Source organism: Porites lutea, chromosome 11, assembly GCF_958299795.1.
Source record: "Porites lutea chromosome 11, jaPorLute2.1, whole genome shotgun sequence".
NCBI lineage: Eukaryota > Metazoa > Cnidaria > Anthozoa > Scleractinia > Poritidae > Porites > Porites lutea.
Window position 1 is genome coordinate 27698456 of NC_133211.1, and position 22997 is coordinate 27721452.

At 38.9% G+C, this 22997-nt stretch overlaps 4 protein-coding genes across 4 annotated transcripts in view; 1 reads left to right on the forward strand and 3 right to left on the reverse strand.

Annotated features, from left to right (window-relative positions):
* Window positions 1–606: 606 nt before the first annotated feature.
* Window positions 607–4372, reverse strand: LOC140951994 (uncharacterized). The gene has a single exon (XM_073401385.1). The coding sequence runs from the start codon at window positions 4282–4284 to the stop codon at window positions 1462–1464; it is 2823 nt and encodes a 940-aa protein (XP_073257486.1). The 5' UTR covers window positions 4285–4372; the 3' UTR covers window positions 607–1461.
* Window positions 4373–7873: 3501 nt separating this feature from the next.
* LOC140952005 (uncharacterized) lies at window positions 7874–9631 on the reverse strand. Its single transcript, XM_073401400.1, has one exon. The coding sequence runs from the start codon at window positions 9015–9017 to the stop codon at window positions 8265–8267; it is 753 nt and encodes a 250-aa protein (XP_073257501.1). The 5' UTR covers window positions 9018–9631; the 3' UTR covers window positions 7874–8264.
* Window positions 9632–9912: 281 nt separating this feature from the next.
* LOC140951993 (uncharacterized) lies at window positions 9913–14192 on the reverse strand. Its single transcript, XM_073401384.1, has one exon. It carries the CDS (start codon window positions 14143–14145, stop codon window positions 11290–11292), a length of 2856 nt encoding a protein of 951 aa, XP_073257485.1. The 5' UTR covers window positions 14146–14192; the 3' UTR covers window positions 9913–11289.
* A 2882-nt stretch (window positions 14193–17074) lies between these two features.
* Window positions 17075–22997, forward strand: part of LOC140951997 (O(6)-methylguanine-induced apoptosis 2-like) — a 10334-nt gene continuing 4411 nt past the window's right edge. The window contains exons 1-8 of the mRNA XM_073401389.1: window positions 17075–17192; window positions 17577–17695; window positions 18573–18671; window positions 19180–19225; window positions 20905–20962; window positions 21682–21754; window positions 21847–21914; window positions 22174–22223. Of these exons, the coding sequence (XP_073257490.1) occupies window positions 17114–17192; window positions 17577–17695; window positions 18573–18671; window positions 19180–19225; window positions 20905–20962; window positions 21682–21754; window positions 21847–21914; window positions 22174–22223 (592 nt within the window). The 5' untranslated portion in view covers window positions 17075–17113. The remainder of the gene's footprint in view (window positions 17193–17576; window positions 17696–18572; window positions 18672–19179; window positions 19226–20904; window positions 20963–21681; window positions 21755–21846; window positions 21915–22173; window positions 22224–22997) is intronic.

Sequence of the window (22997 nt, forward strand, 5' to 3'; positions counted from 1 at the left end):
AGATGAACCAAAGATTAGAAAGAAAAGTGTGAGGGAATTATTTTACTCCCAGAACGCAAACACGCCTTGTACACCTTTCACCCATAAAAAGTCTCCAGGTAACGGTGGAATTCGCATTAAATTTCATGTAGCCTTATGAAATTTAGGAAGTGAGCCTTTTTTAAAAAAGGTGTAAACTGAAGCATTTGAAAAAAGAAATATGTCTAATTCTCAAAAACGAGCAGTCATATGTAAATGAAAAAAAGGAAAACGAGTGCACTAAATTATTGTTCACAACAATAAACCGGATACGTCCAAGACAATAGTGCATTCAGGGAAACGATGGCATCTATTCTCGACTCCTAGGGGCACTCCCTTTTTTTGGCCAAAACATTTATGTGCCGCTGAAGAAGGTATGGTTTCCAGGGTCCTGAGTCTTAAACAGGGTATATAATTTCACCATTTAGCAGCCTCTACAACAGGGTGTTTTTTTCGACCGGAAGCCTTTAAAAGATTGTTTGAAGGTTGGCGATGAGTAATCCACATGTATGGTACCAACAATTTTTTTCCAAAAAATCTAATTTCATGATGCTGGTTTAAAATAATTACTTAATTTTGTATGCGAAATGAAATGAATGAGGGTCAGGAAATAAGTCTCGTGGCTACAGTAACGCTTTCAGATTTTAATTAACTCAGCATAGCTGGGCTCTATTTGAACGTAAATATTTCCAAAATTGAAGCCGGGCTATAAATGGATAGGGTAGCTTAAGGATAATCAGATAAAAATGAGCTTAGGACTTAAGGGCCCTTTAATTTACGACAAATTGACGGTTATTATTTCTTATATCTGGAAGTCCCGGGTAGACGAATCACTGACTTATCCGATCCAAACTGGCCCGTGAGCCACCTTTTTTCTACATTTCCTTACAAAACGTGTCAAACCGTTTTCATGAGAAACAAAGGGTTGGCTTGGCTAGGAGGAGGGTGACCCGCCCAGCCGAGTCACCGCCCTTTGTGATGGCAGGACCGCCCTCCTACCCGGGCCAACATTTCTACTATAATCACTCAGTTGCCCCGCCCAACGCCACTTCTTGGTATGGGCAAAGGGGTCAATTTTCTTCTCATATAAACGCTCGCTTGGCGTGGTGGGTGACCCCCTTTCCCGGGAAAACATTTATCCATTGGACAATGTCTATTGACAGCATTATACAACTATTTGAGATCAATAATATTTTGATCCTTTTTAGGCATATTTCATTTGAGTCAATATGACTATTGAACCAGAAACTGAAAAGTTCTGCTTGCTACTCTAATACCATAAGAAATTTATGAACTAGCAGATTAGGATGTTTGATTGCACAGTGATTATGTTCTTTGCTGTGTCAAATTGTAACTGCTTTAAGCTAAAGGAAAAGTTTCCTTTTCATTTTTGTGTGCGTGTCGCCTTTAATTCTCTTACTTTATTGACTTATTCTCGCTTGATTAACGTGGGTACTCCTCCTGTGGAAATCGCTCCGGATAACGATTTAAAACGTCACAAATGTCATATCTGTTTTTCAGTCGCTTAAAAGAACGTTCTCCTGTAATACTGTAATACATCTTTAATCCTTTCTTCATTGCTGCTTCCATTTCCTCAATACTTTCCATTTTGTCGAGTAAAATGGCCTGTTGCGTCTTCACCATGACTTTCCACATAGATTCTTCCTCCAATTCCTTCTCAGCAACATTTTCAGCTCTTTGGAGTAGTATTCTTGCTTCTTCAAAATTATCTTTCCTCATTTGGCAAATTCCATAATTTTTCAACAACAGGATGCTTTCTTTTTTCTCACTCATCCCCAGTCTCTCCATCATTTCCATTGCCATTTTGTAGAACTCAAGAGTTTTATCCAAGTCAGGAGTAGTCTGAAAGAAAAGAAAGTCTGCAATGTCCTTAAGGCACTGAGCTGTCATAAAATGATCTCCAAGTTTCGCTCTGAAGAGGTCTAAGGCTTTGAACAGCTTATTTTTTGCTTCTTCATTTTCCTTACCGCGTTTTGCTTGCCTTCCAGCAAACAGTAAGGTTGCAGCCGCTTCAGGGTGGTCAGGTATATGTTTCTTACAGATATCCAAAGCAGCATCATATGACTTTTTGGCTTCGGGATTTTTGAATAACTCAGAAAGGAATCGTGCCTGACTGTGAAGATAGATTACTTGTGACAGCGGCTTTTTCTCAAATTCAGAAGCATTCTTATTGTAAAGTTCCTGGGCATCTTTCATGTGATCATTATATTTACTCTTTTCTCCCACTTTTCTCATTTCATGCCCAAGAAGACACAAAAGTTCAACAACGAGAACGGACTGGGGCTCTCTGTCAAACGACTCTAGCAGCTTATTCAAGATTTGAATATACAAAGTCGGCCGGACACATTTTTCTAGATACATGCACTTCTGGGAAAAATCTTCAAGGAAACTTTGGGAGCCGGTATTTTCGATCTCTGGATCGTGGTTCATCATTTCGTTGCAGAAGAAATCAAGGAAATACTCAAAGTTTTGTCTGTCCTCATTGAAAGACTCAATAGATGTTTTGCAGTTGTCCTTGCTCCAGAACATTTTTGCATTTTCATTGAGACAAGACATAAAGAAGACACAAGCCAGTTTTCTCCCTGTCGCTAAAAGTTTGGAATCACCAGGTCGATTGATTTTACTCGCAAAGGCACGGATTAGTGGATGCAGCTGATATCTGCTGGAACTAGGAGTCTCGACAAGAGATCTGTTTTTCAAGGAGCGCAAGACGGAAACAGGCAAAGCTCCAGACTCCTGACATACTTTCAATATCACGGCTTCGGCAGCATCACATTCAAATGAACCGGGGAAAACAGACATCAGAACCAAACAGTCTTGATCATCTTTACTTAAAAGGTCGAAGGACGTTTTGATTGCCATTCGGACAGATTTGTTATCATCATCGAGAACTGCCATAGGCTTCTTCTTAAGGTTTTCTATCAGTTTCTCCTCGGTATAGTCTGACAGAAGTGAACCAACAATGCACAGCGGCAAAGGAACATAACCACACAGCTCAACTATTTCGTCAGTCCTAGAAAGCTTCCTTCGAACACCTTCATCGTTCACACGAGAGAAAAGGACGTTCTTTGCCTGGTTGGGTGATAAAGGGCTCAGTCTAACTATTTGCATTGACAGGTCTGAATCTTCAAATTGGTTTCTAGAAGTGACCACAAAAGTTACTTTTTTGTGCGATAATTCTCTTATCACAGTCAAGATTTCCAAGAACTTCTTTCTTTCTCCAGATTCGAGTACACCATCGACATTGTCCAGAACAAACGTGACTCGCATTTGAATCTGCTTGCTCCATTCCTTGAGCCACTGTTCCGGATTTTCTGGCAGCTGTGTTAGGGTCTTGCAGTTTACACATGAGTGAGCCATCAGAACCATTTCACTGGCTACTTCGTTAAACGTTTTTCTTGACAGTAAGCGGCAAAACAACACACATCTTCTTTCGAAATTCGCGGCTAAATCGTGAGCGACTTCTTTAGCTAGAGTAGTTTTACCAAATCCTGGTCCCCCAGTTATCAACACCATAGCAACTGTTTCGCTTTCGATGTTGTCTCTGACTAGCGTCAACTCTTGTGAACGACCAAACATGAGCTCCCCTGGCACAACATCTGGAAGGCAGCTCTGGAGTCGAGACATGACCTCAAGCGGCGTATCATGCCCTTGCACATTTCGCCACTGCTTTATTTCTTCCTCCACGAGTTGACGAGTTTCATGGTCAATACTGTCATTTTTTAGCCTCTCAATATTCTTTCGGTATACGCCAATTTCAATTATCTCCAATGAAGAAACTATCTTATTCCACTTGTCTTCGAACTCGTCGTTAGGAATGACAGTTGACACACTGTGACACAAGTCATTTCTGAAGCATTTAATTCTGGTGATATTTGCCTCTAAGCTTTCATCGTCTTCAGAAGGCATTTTGTGCCAGCCAGTTGAAGGCGCAGGTAGATAACAGACTTCTCGGATCAACAAATGTAAAAGCGTGAGATCAAATGTCTTAGAATCCGGAGGATCACCTGAGGACGGAAATAATTTTTCCCACTGCTGATCGAATATTACTCGTCTTGACCAGAGAGTTCGAAACCTTGCATAGTTATTCTGTAACTCATCAGCGAGTGATTGTGGCTTAGGATAAACAGAATCGAGAAACTTTCTTAGAACGTCAGTTCCTCCATCAATGAGTAATCTTCCTAATCTTGTGCCATTTGTCTTTTCTTTTGAAGTGTCGAAAACCGAAGACGAACCTGTCGCCATTGTTGTAGTCGATTTTCAGGGCGATATTAAGCTGGCCAAGCGGAGAAAATTCCTAACAACGTTCTTTTGAAACGGTTACATTTTAACGAGAAACCTTTGACAACTGGAAGGGCCCGTTTGATTCTTGAGTCTGCGAGGCGATTCTTCGCAGCTGCAAAATGCTTTTATCCTGTCGCGAACGCAGCTAAACAGCTAGAAGTTTTACCGCGGTGCCGATTTCCTAGGGTTTTGTGCTCTTCATTTATGTGCTGCCGGTTCAGACTCGACAAAAAATGGGTCGGCGCACAACGCTGATTAAGCGTTAAACTATCGCTGTTCCCTTCTCGGAAATTTTTTTCTAGTACCATTTCTAGGAAATTTTTGTTTCCAAGCTAGGGGAGGGCCAATTCACTAGTCGATGTCCAGAGGCCAGCCAATCACAATGGCGGGTACTAATCTAGCTCTTCATCAAAAAAGATTTGAAAACGATCCTCTTTCTATTTTTAAATGATGACGTATAGGTATGTATAACTTGTCCTACGTTTTATCTTTGGTCTCGTATATTAAGTATTTTTCGTTATTAGACTGGTTTACTTTGGTCCTTTCTTTTGCAAGAGTTCAAGATATAAGTAGAAATAGATGCCTAGATGTCTATATTGATTCTGTATTCTTCATTTTGTTTTGTTAATTTGGCTTGAGGTGTTTTTTAAACGGACTTTAAGTAGCTTTAGGTGGCCGATTCCACGAAATACGAAGCAATGTTTCTCGGAAACATTCTAATTTTGTCTTCTGACTTTAGATCAAATGACTTTTAAGCCTAATTAGGATTCAGACTAATGCGCTCCCTAGTTATCTCAGTACTATTGTACGCCTGCGAAACCTGGACGTTGACAGCGGACATCCTGAAGAAATGCCAATGAGATGAGATGCTTTAGGAAATTGCTTGGCATCTCATACATAACGATGCAGTCAGAGACAGAATCAGGCAAGCCATAGGGCCCTATGATGATATGTTAACTACAGTAAAGAAACGCAAGTTAAATTGGTTTGGGCATGTATCAAGATCATCAGGTCTTGCCCGGGCTTGCCAAGACGATTCTACAAGAAACAGTGCAAGGAGGGAGATGAAGGGGGAGACAAAAGAAGCGTTGGGAGAAGAACATCCCTGAGTGAACAGGATTGAAGTTTTGCAACGCCGTAAGAGAAGCTGAAAACAAATAGAGGGAGAGTGTTGCTATGTCCGTGGCGCCCCAACGATCACTGACTACGTGATAGGTGCAAGGTGCAAGGTGAAATAGCCGTAAATCTGTCGTGACTTGTGTACTTTGCGTTACCCATCGAAGACGAGACGAAAGACAGATGCTAATTTGTATCACAATGCGATCTCGCGCGACCTTTCAAAGCAAGCATGAAAATGGCGCGTTCGTCGGGAAAAGCATCTTCAGTCTTTAGACCCTCGCTTGCCAAAAAAACGTAATCTCGTACGCGGTATTTACCAAATCAGTAACCAAATGGTTTTACCGACAATTAGAATGCATGGCAAGTCAAAATTTTAAGCTATTTATGTAGAGATGATGTTTTGGAAGTAGCAGGGCCATGACTTGGTCGATATTGCAGATAATACTGGCTCTCTAGTTAACCCATCCAAGTTTGGTTTTTCAAAGAGGAAAGATCATGTTCTTGTCGTTTCAATCTTAGCCCGAGCCTTTAATACGCACAAATAAGCGGGTTTAAAGCGATCAACTAGAAGGGAAGCGGTCAGAAAAGTCAGAGAAAGCGTTTCGTCGAGCGGGGAAGATCTGGAAAAGGTAACTTGGTAGTGGATTACTAAATTGGGGTAATTAAAATGAGGGATTCATTCGAGAAGCAATATCGTATGATTCCCTGACGGTGGCCGATAAGCGTCGAGTCTGAAACTCGGGCATTCACGTCGTTGTTGATTACACGTATGTAAGGTTAAATAGTTTTTATTGAGGGTCGCTGCTGGACTCAGCTGTACGGTGATGCTCTCCAACCCTTCTCCGATTTTCTAAACATCGCTTTCAGTAAATCCTTAGAGACTTTTTCGTACAAGCGTGAGGACCGAGCGCTTACCAGTGGGGCGGCCATCTTAGTATATATGTACCGAGGGTGCGGGCGTCGGGGTTTGTAGCGGTAGGGGAAGGGAGGCTATTTCTCTCGCTTTCTCCGAAACCGTCCCCCGTCCCCTAAGTGGATTTGACACTCACCTAAGATGGGACGCCCGTGGCGAACGTCGGGAAGCGATTGTGAAAGGAAACATCAGGGCCATTTATACGAGGAAAAATAAGACGCGTCTTACATAAGACGCGTCTTAAATAAGACGCGAACTGTACCATTTATACGAGCATGTCTTATCTAATAAGACGCGTCTTAGCTAAGCCGCGTCTTATTTTAGACGAAATGTGCCGTTGATACGGAAAGTTCGCGTCTTATGTAAGACGCGTCTTATTTTTCCTCTGAGAAATGGCCCTAATGTTCTTTCGCACTTTGTAATAATCGTTGTAACGTTCGAAGGGGGAGCAACCAAGGGGAGAATGAGTCACAGTCACGGTCCTGTGTGGCAACATTGTAAAAATACAAGTGTTGGACACCAGTTAGTAGCTAGGGTTACATAATATCTGTTTCTTTTTTACTCTTAACGCAAGCATCCCAAATCATCAACGAACGCTTAAAGTCTAGAAACTCAGTCACGAGAAAAAGTTCAAGTTGACGTAGCCTTCGTTTCTCTTTTTGAAAACTGCAAATTAAGGCGCTGAAGACTTCTTTTTTAGCCAGCTGATGTAATTGTACCGAATGAATTTAAGAACGGATGAAATAAACTTGACGGTTGATTTCGCTTTTTGACCCTCATAGGATCACTATGATGTACATGTTATTATGCTCAGCGTTAAAAATATGTAATGGCATCCCGAACGAATAGTGCAACTTTGGAATGAATTATAGCTGGGGGAACCGAAAATGAAAAGATCCGCGCAGACTCACGCGCGTGCCACACGCGATGTTACTGAGAATCAGAGCATTTATGATTGTTTGAGCTCCATGGAAGAGATAGGAGTCATAATCGCTGTGAATATGGCTCTTGAGAACAGTTGAAAATTACAATCTTTCGCCTCCAAGGCCCTGTCTGCTTAGAGTTTTGATTACTCAGTGGTTTACATGAAAATGTACTTGTATTAAAACTTTTTTTTTTCACGGTTATCAATCCATGAATGAGACATTCGCTGTGGTGTGGTCTTTGATGATTCCGCAGTTTTTCTAAAAAAAGGTTCCTAAGGGGTCTATAGTCACGCTAAAAAGTCTTTCATTATGGAAAGGTCACTTGCTTACATTGTAATCAAGGCAAATGTTATAAAAATTTGACAGTTTTAAATTCGTCTTACGCCCAGGTCAACTGCTGAAGATTTTTATTCGACCGATAGGCCAGACAACTCAAGCAGAATTCTCGTCGCCTTTTAATAGTTTATTTGGGCCTTCCTTCAGTATTCAACGTTCAATATCGACGTTTGATTTCTTCGGCAATTTCTACAGAAGAGCAGCTGTTTAATCCAAACGGTTTCCATATATAATTCGTCAAAAAAATCAGACGAGACAAGCTTTATGAATAATTTAATTGCCCTAATATTTGAGTTTCCGCTATAAAGGACGGTTTCATTTTCAAGAACAAATAGAATGACACTTCTTAGCCTCCGTTTCCTATTTTTAACCGTCAGTTCATTTCTCTTGCGGATGTTTAGATATCTAATTTTCGTTTTTTGCATTAAATATTTTGTATAAAAAATATCCAACCATAATTTGCGATAAAATTGGCGACCGTTCGATTCCGCTGAACACTGTTAAGAGGCGAATTCGTAAAATAAAATAAATTAAAATAAAATATGAACTGGTAGCCTAGCAAATTATATGGAAAAAAACTGAATGCTTCTGATAATTTGAAAAACCTATACGCTTTGCTTTAGTTTGCTTTCAATAATAATTGTAAATTATTCCTCTTCCTCTTCATCAAATGAATTTTTCCATTTTCCAGTTTTCTTCCTGAATTCTCCTGTTTTTCCCAAAGAGCCAGCTACGCTTTCCGCTTTTGGCTCAGGTTGTACATTGTGTACAAGTGCGAGAACTGGGATTTTTTGGATCGTCGAAGATGAAGCGCTACTCAATGATCGAGTGTCCTCTGAGGCGATCGACGCATTTTTCTGCGGTGTTTTTGTTTTCGTCACTAAGCTCGCCGTTGAATATTCATCAGTCGGAGCTTTCACATATTGTCCTTTTTTGTGGCTTGGTGAGGATCGGCAAACTGGAATTATAAGTATGACACAAAACATTAAAGCTCCAAGTGGTACAAGAGCTGTTCCTACCAATGTAAAATCATCCAACATGGTGTTAAAGTTAATGGCGGTAGGATCAACAACTGTGCGAGAGCCATCGCTTTTCTCTAGGTAAACGACGGATCTTCGAGGAATCAAGTACCCAACAAGCATAAATGTGACGCCAATCAGAAGAATGAGAATGGAGAGCGTTAGTAAAACGAGTGTTTTTCCACTATAAAGCGAAGACATAGATGTACCACATTTACACTCGTGAGGGCAAAGTTTTTCGGCTTCGGGAGGCGTGTCTCCAGTAAACATGTGATGATGCAGATAGCGTATACCAAAGCGCGACTCCGCGTTTGAGCTTTTCGCGCGCGAAGAAGAAGAAGAACGTGAACGCGTTTTGCGAGGTTTCTTTGATTGATCCATCACTACTCAGAGTTCTTCTACTGCGTCTTGTTTTAATAGAACATATGTTCGTCTTTACTTCAGGGTGAATTGCTGCTGTTGTATCTCTTTCTCTGAGATCAGATTAAAAGCATTTGTATTTAAACTCTGTTTCGGTTTCCGTAGTTAGTAAGTAGTCTTTCCACGATTAAAATTGATTCCTAAAAACATCAAAATATTAATTTAAGGCTAGACTTCAGAGAGTTGACTTTTTCTCGAGTCAAATCCCAGCAAACTTCAATTTTGTGAAAGTTCTCCTGCCAGTAAATCCACCTGCAAAAGACTAACTACGAATTCAGTGTATATTATGAATTCGCGTCACGCCGAATACAAAACACAACACACGGTGAAATAAAAGTGTTCCCAATGGCCTTTGAAGAACGCGACTCTCTCCTTCAATGGGAATCAGATGGAGTATAAAATGTGAGATCATCGTAAAATGTAAAATCTTAACCGTCGTTCGAGTAACACCGCCAATGTGGCAGCGCTTTGAATACGCTAAGAAACATGTTAATCACTTTTGTTTGAATAGATCAGCTGTTGAGTTGCGATCACCTTCCCCGCAGAATTTCGCGCGTCAAAACAAACTACACTCTGTTCTTATTGGCTCTTGAGATTCATATCCAGACCGTAAGGCCTTCTATTGGTTGAATTTTGAACAATAAAGATCTTGGTACCAATGTACACGTGGCGCTGATTTAATGCTGAATTATATCAAGTTATAATCGTGATCGAACCTAAAACTCCCACTAGGAGTCGAGTCGGTCTACTTTGTTAAACGTCGGATGAAAGAGGAAGAATACGAGAGTTTAAGTTGAAACAGTTTAAGCTGAAGTGATTTAAGGGGGCCGGTTTCAATAACAGCGTCAAGTAACAAACCAATAACACCCACACGTTTCCCGCATTTTAAAAACCGTGTTGGGAAATCAAACACACCGAACCCAACTTTTCCATGCTTTGCTTTCTTTTCCGTTATCGAATTAAGTTTAAGGAGAGCTAAAAACAGGTGGGAGAAAAAATTAAACAGAAAGAAATGGAATAAAATCTACATATACTGAGAAATTTGTTTTGGTTTCTGTGGAAACCGTAAGCCAGTTTGAGCACATATTACCATAAATTTGTTTACCGGTTTAGTGCTGAATCGCCGAGCATTGGCTTGAATCATTAACCAAGCTGTTTCTCTACCCTGTGAACAGGATATGTTGGGAATAAGGGAAAAGACTAAGCCCTTGTAAGAAAACCAGAGATAAGCACTAGTCTGTTTTTCGTATCATAAAAGAGAAGATGAGACGAACACTGCTTTTCAAAACGGCTTTATTCCTCACCTTTGATCATTATCAGTCTGACGAAAAAAAGGAAAAAAAAAAAAAAAAGACAACACAACAAGAAAGGCATATATAGTAGACTGGCCGAGTTTTTGATAATTGACACCAGCTTTCGTCAAGTGACAAACTCCCCAGTTTTCTCACTTGATTTCACAATTGTCAGCGCAGCTTTAAAAAAATAATTTGATTTTTTTGAGTGCACAACTCATATGTATTTGAACAAGACAAAATGGGAGGTCTTCTGTCTCCAAAAAGGCGTGGTTTGACAATTTTACAAAATTGTTCAAGACCATTATTAGATGTCTTGATTCCGTAGTTCAACAACCTGTGTTTAAAAACTGAATGTTAGTGCCAGCCATAATCGCAACACATTCAGCTGAACCCAGTTCCAAAACGGCCACCTTGAGGACAGAAGAGAAAGTAGCAGGAACCCATGTCCCATATAGAGAGGTGACCGTTAGTGGAGGTTCGACGGCTGTAATTAATTAAGTTTTATTTCCCATGAAAATAACAATAAAACATATAAATGGGAAAATGCTCTCTCCTAAAAAGAAGAATCGAATAATATTTTATCGGCTTGGACAGTGAAATACGTTTCTCAGACTGAACATTGATGCTTTGTAGATTAAAATGAACCTATTAGGAGGGCGATTGTCAACCAGTGACTGAATATGACTTTATTACTATCGGACGCAAACTGTAAAAAAAACTAAGTGAGAAAGGAAAAAAGAGCAAAAAAGCAAAAAAAAAAAATAAACCCCACATTACCCTTAACTTCAAGCCTGCGAATACAGCCTTCTCCCCTCGCTCCTACTAGCCGCAAGAAACGTCTCGAGAGACAGCTGTATTCGCAGGCTAAGTTAACCAGAGTGCACATCAAAATTCAACCTCGTTTCCAGGTTAGGAGAGGACACTGGGAACGAGGTTGATCAAAAGTCACCAACTAACTTCTCCGGATAAGCCTCTGGATAACAATCCAAAAATTGCCAGATGTCGTGTCTGTTCCCCAAATGATCAACTGAAAGGCATAACCTGCAACACATCTCTAGCGAGTTTTTCATGACTGCTATTGCTTCCTCAATAAACCCAAAGTCCTCGTGCAAGAGAGCTAGTTGAGTGTCAATCATTACCTTCCACCTATGATCATCTTCCAACTCGATCTCAGCAATCCGCTTTGCTTTCTCTAGGTATGCCATTGCCTCCTCGTAGTTGCCTTTCCGTCTTTGACAACTAGCATAGTTTTTAAGAGTCAAAGTGGTCTCCTTCTGACCGCTCATGCCACATTTCTTCATCATTTCTAGAGCCAGCATGTAGTGATACAAGGACATGTTTAACTCCTTTTCTGTGTCTCGATGTGCAAAATAGACGTCAGCGATAGCTTTATGGCCTTGAGCAGTCATGTAGTGTTCCCCTAGGCATTGTGTCAAAAGGTTTGTTGCTTCCTGAAGTAGCGGGATACTCTTTCGGTGTTTACCAATAAGTAACTTAGTCACTGCTCTTTCAGGATGTCCCAGGAGCTTCTTATCGCACAATATTAGTGCTATTTGATAAACATTGTTACCCATTTTTTTAAACGTGTTGATTCGTTTTTCAAAGACAAGGCGGGCGTAGCTATTAAAGAAAAAAACTTGAGACAACCCATTTGTTCTAAATTCAGTGTAATTCCAATGATAAATATATTTAGCTTGTTCCATAAGGCTGATGTAATCCTCACGACGGCCAATCTTTCTCAGCTCATTTGCAAGAAGGCATAAAAGTTCCACAGTGTGTAATGGTTGGTTCCCCTTGTTGAAATGCATCAAAAGCGTTTTTAGAACGGTAATATAAAAACTTGGCAGAAGGCACATTTCCAGGTACATACATTTTTGTGGAAATTGGTCAAGAAATTTCTTTGTACAGCTCTCAAGAAAAGGATCGAGGTACGGCTGTTCCGCCATTGTTTTGACATAGACTTGCAGAAAGTATTCAAAGTTATATCGTTCACTATTAAAGGCCTCTATGGACTCTCTACATTTGTCTTTGCTCCAGTACAGTTGAGCAGCATCATCGAGACGTGAAATGAAATGTGCACAAGCCGCTTTCTCCACGTCAGCAAATACCTGCGGGTGATAGTTAGTTTCATTAGTCTTCCTTGCAAATGCCTGAATGAGTTGATGGACTTGGAATTTACCAGAACTGGGTTGCTCTAAAAGGGACCTATTTTTTAAGGAACAAAGAATCGTCATCGTCTGTGACGCGGCAAATTGATTGATTGTTGCAGTCACATCCTTAGCAGCATCAAAATCGAACGAACCCGGAAATACGGAAAAGGTAGCAAGAGCCTTCCTTTCTTGTGGCGACAAGAGATCAAACGAGGTCTTGATTGTGTTTTCCAGGGAGAATTCATCGTCCTGAAGAACATCTAATAGTTCCTTTTCAATACTATTAATCAGTGTATCTTCTTCGACGTAGGAAAGTAGAGAACCTACAATGCAAAGCGCGAGAGGAACACAGCCACATAACTCCACCATCCTTTTTGTCTTTGAAAGTTTCTTTCTTGTTTCTGCCTTGTATTTTGAAAGCAACAGTTTCGTTGCTTCATCTTGAGACAAATTGCTCAATCTGATTTCTTCGATTACTAAATGGTAACCAGCAGCATTAAATGTTTTCCTAGAAGTAATTACAAAAGTGATATTTTGTTTTGATAAGTTCCTCATATCACAGACCATTCTTACAAACTGACTACGGCTCTCCTGAGACTCAAGAGCATCATCCGCATTATCAAGAACAAAAGTAATCTTCAGATCCAACTGTTGTTTGCTCCAGTTTAGTAGCCAGTGCTGAGGATTCTCTGGGGGCTGACATTGGTTTGTACTGCAGACAAGAATCATTGAAGAAGCTACTTCGTTCAAAGACGCCTTGGATCGTAGAGAACAATAAAACACAACGTGCTGCAGTCTATCAAGCTCATAGGCCACTTTGTTTGCTACAGTAGTCTTCCCGAATCCTGGTGCACCAGTTATCATAACAGCGGCGGCAGCTTCATTATGAATGGCCTCTGTGGCTTTTTGAATATCTTGTGAACGGCCAAACGCCTCCGGAAGCTCGTCTGGAAGACAACTACATAGACCAGGAGTACGAGGTTCTTGAACATTAATATCAATGCTTTGCAATTGCAATTGCAGTTGTTGTAATTTCTCCTCTACAGAGAGTACTCTCGGCTCTAAATCTTTCCATCTCTTCATTTCTTCCTCTACACGACGTTTAGTGTCATGGTCGATGGATTCTGTCTTAAGTTTGTCGATTTCCTTCGTGTCAAGACCTAATGCAACCAAAGAGCGAGCAATAAAAGTCCATTTGGTTTTAAATTCGTCATTAGAAATGGCTGTAGAGATACTGTGACACAGCTCATTTCTGAAGCACTTGATTCGGACGATATGTGCTTCTCGACTGCTGTCTGTATCTGCAGGCATGTTGTGCCATCCCGTGACGGGCTCCACCAACGAACAGCATGTTTCTCGTAGTAACAAATGCAAAAGCGTAATGTCAAACGTCTCAGCGTCTGGGAGAGAGCCTGTAGGGGGAAACAACTTTTCCCATTGGTCAACAAAAATCCTGCCTTTTGACTTCAGGTTTTGAAGTTTGGTTTCGTTATTCTTTAACACTCTTGGCAATACTGCAGGTGGGCATAAAGAATGAAGAACGTCTCTTAGTACGCGTGTCCCTCCATCGATAACCAATCGAGCCAATCTTGTGAAGTTCGTCTTTTCTTCAGTCGCATCAAAAAGGGGAGGCCAGGAAGCCATGTGTTTTTAGCCTTTTGCATCACAAGTCAGCAAAACTTTGAATAATCTTTCGGATTTCCCAGAAACTGTCGAAAGTTATTAGCAGCTTTCTTAGAATATGAACATCACGAAGGGAAGTACTTTGAGTGGATCGATTTTGGGGTCACCGATTTGCCCAATCCCGCGTGATATTTCCTTTTTGTCTACCATTTCATTGGTAACTTGGCATGAGCCGACAAGTGGACACATTGTCGTCTTAACAAAAGAATAGTTTTTCTTGGGGGTAATGTTACAAAACATCTTTCCCTTCAGCAGTACGTGTTTTTATCTTCTTGTCCTTTACTGGGTAACAAAATCGACAATGTTCTTTTAATTTGTGTTACGACCAGTGGGATTGGAGTCGAGATACGCGAGCGTGACAACAGTACCAGATGAAGCAATAACGATGAATTGTAAAAGAAAAACCTTATGGCCCCTCTAAAGAGAATAGAAATGATTTTCGTCCACACTATACATATTTTTTTAAAATCGTTTTTAGTCATTTCACCATCTACACTTCCCTGGTAGCAGGGAATATCCACACTAACTAGGATAAAAAAATGCACTTTATTTGAATGTCAAGGTATTTAGCATCTTAGCACGAAAGGACTAATTGGAGACACTATTTTTACGTCTCCATCTGGAGACGGGACCGCCATTTTACGTGGTTATCCGAGCCACGCAAAGGTCTAGCCTCTTGAATGCAAGGGAGCAACTTCATTTCTCAGTTATTTTAAGACCCTGAGTATTGGTCCGGCCCCGGGAATCGAACCGGCGACCTTCCACTCTGCAATCAAGCGCTTTACCAACGGTGCTAATACTGCCGCGGTTAAAAAAGGAAAATCGATAAATCGAAAAGGTCCGCAAACGAAACTCAGTGCCACTATTAAGGGTGCCCGGTTTCTCTGGCTAGTAGTGGGCAAAAGCCTATATGGTCCTTTCCCTGGGAGGTACTCCCTTATATGGCTTATACTAAGATGTGCCGCTGGACAGGGTATGCTCTTTGACCTCTCTGTCCTAAACAGGGTGTATGATTTGGCGCGAATCTATGCTCAACAGGTATACAGGATATATAAATTTGTGCAAGTCTGTCCTAATTATAAACAGGGTAGGGTATAGAGCGTTTTCGCTCACGTGACCAGCATCTGTGCAAATCTACTGGAACAAAAGAAAGCGTCTGATTGATTTGATTTGCTAGATGAAATTTGTTTGAACTCGAAGTAAACAAAAACAATGGCAATGACTATAACGTGAATTTGCTCTTTTGTAGGTAGAAATAGATAGATAGATAGATAGATAGATAGATAGATAGTTAGATAGATAGATAGACAGATAGTTAGATAGATAGATAGATAGATAGATAGATAGATATAGATAGATAGATAGATAGATAGATAGATAGATAGATAGATAGATAGATAGATAGATAGATAGATAGATAGATAGATAGATAGATAGATAGATAGATACTAGATAGTTTAATCACCAATACTTAGCAGCCCGAAGGCTGAATTGCGTATTTACAAATGATGGAATTGATAAAACGTGTAAATGAAACTAAGAACAGTAAATATAAAAGTATAAAAAATATGATAAAAAGACTAAAAACCTACGTATATATATTATCAATACAGGATCTAATAATAAAACTATTTATTCTATTTTTCTTGCATTTAGGTACGATGAAGCGCCTGTTGCACCTTAGAGCAAGTGGATATTAATCTGCATTAATATAAATCTAGACCTTTGAACGGACTGTCAACGTTGGAAGAGGGCAACCGCAACCTTCCTTGTGGCGGGAAGGGCGTAGCTAGCCACAATGACAGCGGCTAGGATATACATGTATACCGTGCGCTAAGCAAATGTTAGCCATATAGAATTTACACCGATAGCAAATGCGCGGCATTGCATATACATAAGCAATTTTTCAGCTTTCTTTCCCGACCCACCCACTCCATAGGCAGTTATGATGTTGTGATTTATTCTTTTGATGGGCCTTAGGTATTGTATTATATCTATATTAGGGTAAAATAAATCATCATCTGCATGTGTAGGATAATTGTTAATAAACTACCTGAATCCAATATTGTTGTGAGTCTGATCTGGGAGGAGGGGGGGCTTAAGGTTACTGAAGAATTTCTGACACTGCTTAAGACAAAAAAAATCCTAAAATACCGTTAAATTCCGAAAATAACCCCCGGGGCTTATATTTTTCAAAGGCCCTTTTTGAGGGGCTTATTTTTGGAGGGGCCTATATTCGGGGGGAAATTTGCGTTATAAAATCGGTTGGGCTAGATTGTACTGGAAAGGAAATTTACCATTTTTGCTTTGCTGTACTTTGTATTCGAGGGCAAATTTCAAGCAAAAGACCCCGGGGGGCTTATATGCGGAAGGGCGACTTAACGGAGGGTTTTTTGCGTTACGATTTTGGGGGGCTTATATTTGGAGGGGGTTATACACTCATGTAGGGGCTTATTTTCGAAATTTTACGGTACACTGCCCTGTTCAGGACAAAACCCTTAATTTTATTACCCTGTTTAGGACAAAGGACAGCTGAAAGGACCAAATGCACTCCGTCTGGTTTTTAAAATCATTTATTGGCAATCTAAACCCCGGGGGAGGGGGGGGGGGCGTATAGCGCCAACGTACCACCGACCCAATGCAAAGCCTGATGAATCTAGTCAAATCTTGTACACACCTACCGCGGTGCACACTGCCCAGGCTTTCAAATTCTTTTTAGTTCGACCTCGACTATTCGAAATGTATGAGAATATCGAAAAGGTTCATGTTATCGATATATAATGCGATGAATAAGATGATTCTTGAATTTTTTGCGATTTGTATCGTTTGCGCTGAGCCTGCGCTGCCCGAGTGTCTGCACGTTATTGGGAAGGCCTGGTACCGCAAAGGGAAAAGTTATGTTTCCAAGGCAACTGATCTTGACAGCAAAATGGCGGACAGTGTGCAAGTCGAAGAACCGCAAAGAAGGGCTGTCGGAGGAACTATAACAACAGGAAGAATTCATAAAGGTATAAAGATTCATAAGTTCATGATAAATACTCCAGTTTTTACCAGTTATAGAAAGACCGAAACATAGTAAATATAATATATAATATAAGCTTACTCAACAACGTTTTTTCATCGTATCGGGGGGCTCTGGCTCTTCAGCTGTAAATTCGAGATTTCTTATTTGAAGAAAAAACTTTAAAATAAATCATAGAATTAGATTTTGTTCTTGGAAATTCAAACTGCCTGTTTAAATTACGTGAAAACAAGAGTTCTTATCCTATAAATGTTTCTCGTAATAAGGAACCTTTTTATTCTTAAATTGAGAGATTCGGAACCTCAATCACGTTAGATCTGACATGTGTAGCTATAACAAGCTAAGATTAGGATAACTTTTTTATTCACAGGTCATGGAAAAACAGCAGCATCAGCTTCTATACCAAGCAAATATCAAACAATAGTGAGTGACAACTCAGAAAGGAAAGGCTTTCTTTCTCGGGCGAAACGGTTTGGTGATGTGAATGTGGTATGTGTGTTTAAACATTCTATCAAAAAAGTGTTTATACTGTAGACTAAATGCAATTTATTACATTGTATATGCTTCAGAAAATATCTGTTACTCTGATCGCCCTATCGGAGGTTCTCTTGGTTTGAACCTGCTCCAAACCCCAATCCCTTTGAAAAATTACCTTTTAGCTTCATATTTTCCTTAAGTTACAAAAGTTTAGTCTTTAAGATCCACAAGAACCTTCTTTAATTGGTTTGTCTGAGAAAATGCAAATTGCAGATTCTTCAATCTTCGAAACAGATATTGCACTTCACTAAAAAGCCTTTTAGGATTTGTGGTACATTCTGTTTCTTTTAAAACAGGTCGAAAAAAAATACATGTACACCTTATTGTAAGCTGCATGCAGTATTCCCAGGGGTGGATCTAGGGGGAGGGTGCAGGGGGTGCACACCCCCCCCCCCCGAGATGACCTGCGGTTTTCTAATACAACTGGTATTCTGCAAAAAAAAAAACTATGTGGTTTATTGGTGTTGAAGTAGAGCAAGAGACGAGTGCACCCCCTCCTAAAAAAAATCCTGGATCCGCCCCTGATTCCCGATAATTGAAAAGTATTAGAACTATCACGTTCTTGCTGGTTTGCACATGCTGGCATGCAGTGCTCATGAATTTGTTATCAGATAAATTTGTGATTTATCTCAAACTAACAAATCTGATAAAGTGAGTTAAAAATCTAAAGATTTCTTGGATAATTTCTCCCAAAGAAATGTGCCCATATGACCCTCCATACATGGGTTATTGAGTAGACATTTTCTGGAACACAATAACAAAGTATGCACCCGTCTGCTTTAATATTTAAATATGTGTAAATTTTTTTTTTTTTTTTTGCACTTTGTAGTCTGCAAACCCAGGACCTGGTACTTATGGTGAAATGAGATCAAGTGAAATGACAAGTTCATCATTTTCAAAAAAAGGCTTTGGTGGATTTGTTTCTAAGGTAACCATTCTATAAATATATTATTATTTGTACATAAAGAAAATGATTTATAAGTTCTCAGTATTGCATATCCTGGTTTGCATGGGCCTGGAAAAGTCCTTGAAAAAGTACCATGTTTTTGAAAAGTCCTTGAATTTTCCACAGAAGTCCTTAATGAATATTTTTAAAACCTCCTTGAATAAAAATGACTTTTGTTAAAAAAGAAATGTTTTCCGTCATTTGAAGTGTACTGGGAACCTTTGCCTTAATGAACAAAGGTATTGCAATAGGTGAATCCCCTTCCACCTGTGCAGTTTAAAGGTCTTTTCTTCATGTTATTGGGGGAAAAAATGATTTTAGTCCTCGAAAAGTCCTTGATTTTTTTCCCAAAAAATTCTGTCTGAACCATGTACAAAGTCTTGTATCTAAGATGAAAAAGGCAGTAGTACATCAGAAATTATTTTAATTTAGTCTGAGTTCATTAATAATATTTTCTATGTTGGCCGCATTTTTATTTCATTGGTTGCAGGCTAAGCGTTTTCCAAGAGGAATTAAAGACACAGGTCCAGGCCCAGGTAAATATTAATTTCTTTTACAGTTGCTATTGTAATGCCGAAAAAATATTGGTTTCACAGGGGTTTCAATAGAGTAACAGACTCTATCAATAGACCCCAGTCCCCTTATTTTAGGCGGAGGGGTCTAGGGGCATGCTTCCCAGAGAATTTTGAAATTTCAAAGCCCTGAAAGTCAACTTTCAGCATTCTTGGGACTAAATTGAGGACAAAAGAGAGTGTTTTACTGAAGAAATTTTAGCTTTCATTCAACTTTTAATTTATCAGTTAAACAATACATTCCTAGGTGTACAGGCAATGAACAAATGATGAAAAATGAATTACTTACTTTTGCAGGTAAACAAATTCTGTGAAAAATTTACTGAAATATAGCGTTCAGTCATGACTAAAGCATAACGTAAAACCAGTGGGCCTTAATGAAAGCACATCATAATTAAGTTTTCATTGAGATTTTATTAAATATATTTTTTTGTTTACAACGTTATTCCAACTAGTTTCTTCTTTTTTTCCTGGAAAAAGGTAGATGACTTCTATGAGCAAAGTAGCCAACGCATTTCATCGGCCTTCGGCGCTTATTGAAACCCCGAGTTTCACGGACCTGTACTCTTTGCACTCTTAAAATAGTACAATTGGTTATACATGCATTCCCTAAAGTAATATTAATTCAGTTAACACAAACATAGCCCTCTGACACATTTTTCAGTTTTTTGGCCTTAAAAATACATTGTATCAATGCTTGTGTGGTAGTTTTTTAAGAAGTATTGTGGCATTACATTTTATTTTTATCATCAGTTTTTTGATAATACATCACATCTTAATCTGCTGCCCAGCCAGTGTGTATCCTTGAGTTCATTTCATTTCATTTCTTCTTTTAAGTTTAAGGCCATCCCCTTTGTTTTCTCCATATTTACCTTTATTCAACCAACCCAATTTTTTGGCATTTTCAAAAAAGAAAACAGTAATGATGTAGTTAAGCCATTTTTTACTTATTAATTCCTTTAATCTGAAAAATGAGCATAGCAACAGCATAGAGAAAAACGGGAACATTTTTTTGTACATTATATATTGTACATTTTGTTAATCCTAATATTAAGTAAAATATTATGTAGTTTGTCATCTTCATCGGCAACTACGATTTAAACTTAGTTTGAAAAATTCCAATATATCTCTGTTTTAATGATATATCCAGAAACTTCCTTTTCAAGTAGTTGCTGAAAACTGAGGGATCATGCAGGAGTTTCAGTGCTTGATCCTTTTTCTCATGTTGTCTTAATTTTACTATAACATCAACCAAATTATTCTTCCACCATGTTGATTTTGTGTTCAAAATTGTCTTGTTGTTTCCCAGTTGCTTCCAGGCTCCACAGCAATGATCAATGCTTGGGGTGGTACCAGGCGTGCTATTCTGAGACTTCTTCTAATTTTTTTAAGGATTTTTTTTTACTCTGACCAACCAACCCCAAATCAGGAAACGCAATCGACAGTAAACAACTTGAAGGAAAAAAAGGGGATGACCTATCTTTCATTTATAAATCAATAATTTATTTTTTATTGTTACATTGATTACAAACTTATGGCTTATATTGGTGAAGGATAGAATGGAGAAAATGGGAAGAATTTTGTACTAAAAAATAAAAGTTTTTATGGGAAAATGATGTATTGTACTTAATGACCTTTTTAAGGATTTTATGACCCATTGACATCAAAGGAACACAACTTTAACAAATCTTCAGTGACAAGGTTAGTGTTCATTAAAATCAGTTTAATATATATATATATTTTATGAATGTGAATGAATTTAACTAACAAGGAATTTATTTTTATCATGGAATGTAACAATATATAGACCTAATTGATTGATGATTGAAGGTCTGTACATTTAATGGACTCTTACCTTAGTGCTCAGCTCAGTGTTGTAAATTAATGCAACAAGAGGTTGTTCAGTTGTATAACATTAACTAGCCTAGGTTTCAGCTCACAGTGTTGTCTAGTATGGAGTTTGTTGTTCCCCTAGGTTGCAGCTTGAAGCATTTGTAACAGTGTTTCTAATTTTGTTATTATTTTACAGTAATATTTATTTTAAAATTTCTCACATTGTAAAGTGCTGTTAGATACTTTGAAGAAACAGTGCTATATGTAAATTATTACATTTTTCAAGTACTTTGGCTTTTTGGGACCTGCCAATTAATTCTCTTATTCTCTGAGTGGCATTTTGCTTGGTGTGCGGCCACATCAGTACCTTGTTGATGTTTTGATCTATTGGCCATATGTTTTTACCTCATAAGGCCAAAGAAGGGAGGCTGTAAAGTCACCTGTAGCACTAAACACTAAGCAGTGTCCTGCAAATGTGTCTGATCTTCTTTTTTCAATTACCTTCTTGTTTAGATCAGAGTGAAACCTTAATTATTGGAACAGTGATATTGAAAAAAACTTGTTAATACATGAATGTTTTCCTGCAGAAATTTTCATCTTCCAATTGCCCTACAAAGAGACACCAGGAAAGAGCAGTTTCCAGCACCCAATCAGTATACAGTAAGTCAACTTCTTGAAAATTATTTCTAAAAAGTGTGGATCAAGATTTTTCAATTAAATGTCTCACATTTACTCTGTTTTCTTTGGCACAGATTGGTAAAACTACTGGTAGAGTTTTTTATGACAACAATGTTGCAGCTTGTGCTGCTTTTCGATCAAAGTAAGTCAGAAACCAGTAATACTCCTCATGTTAAATTCTGTGCTGATATGGTGGCTAGGATAATGTTTTACTTTCTGTAGTCTTTGGCTGTCTTTCATAGTTGTGTATGTCTTGTTTGGGGTGGGACTACACGTAGTTATGAAAAAATTGATTTGTTTTGGAAACAAGTAATGGTATCTTGATTTTCTTTCCTTTCTCTTGATAAATTAATCAGAAAAATGTATGACAAGATGCTTTAATTTGATTAAATTTTCAATAGATCAAAGAGATCAGAAGACTGGTCTGGAGCAACTTTTGGACCATCACCATGTAAGAACATTCACTTGGTGATTTAATTACTCTGTCAAAAATTTTTCCTTTGTTATCTAAGGTGGATACTGAGAAAACAGGCCAGGTGTAATAGTTAAACATGTGTGAAATACTTATGAATTTTTTGGCCAGGTTGGTTTGAGTTATATGTACCAAATACATGTACAGTTATGTAGCTGAGTTACTTGGGTTGTACATACTATCAAAAATCAGAACAGTGGGAACACCAGAAAAATGTTTGAAGTTTTAGTGTCCAAAGGAAGATGATTATTTATTAAGCTAGCCAATCTGGTGTGGGGAACTGCAAACAAGTAGCTTTCTCGACACTGTCCTGGTAACCAATGTCACAGCTGGTCACAACACAATGAACATATTAATGTAATTCCTAAAACATTTCAGATGTTTCAGGTTCTCAGAGCTTTGCACGTGACCTGGACCAGGATGGCCGCAAATTTTAGCTGAGGGTATTAGTGTCCGTTAATCTTAACGAATTTAAATCTTGGCTTTTTCTGATTTTATTTCAAACATGACAGTGGCCAACTCAAAAACCTCAGCTCCTTTAGTCACAGTGCACATCCTCTCTAGATTTTCTATTTATAAATATTTGAATGGTAGCATTTCTGTGAGAAAATTCTGTTTTCTGTATACATGTGTAAGATTAATTCAACTAAGCAGTAGTGCAAATAAAGTTGAAGTTGAAAGTTCAGAGTTTGACAGTCAACAGTTGATGACACACACAGCTCACTTTGACTGTGATAATATTACATACAAATT

Bases quoted from the DNA above. Each gene is read 5' to 3' on its own strand.
- LOC140951994 (XM_073401385.1), bottom strand. From the start codon at position 4,284: ATGGCGACAGGTTCGTCTTCGGTTTTCGACACTTCAAAAGAAAAGACA.
- LOC140952005 (XM_073401400.1), bottom strand. From the start codon at position 9,017: ATGGATCAATCAAAGAAACCTCGCAAAACGCGTTCACGTTCTTCTTCT.
- LOC140951993 (XM_073401384.1), bottom strand. From the start codon at position 14,145: ATGGCTTCCTGGCCTCCCCTTTTTGATGCGACTGAAGAAAAGACGAAC.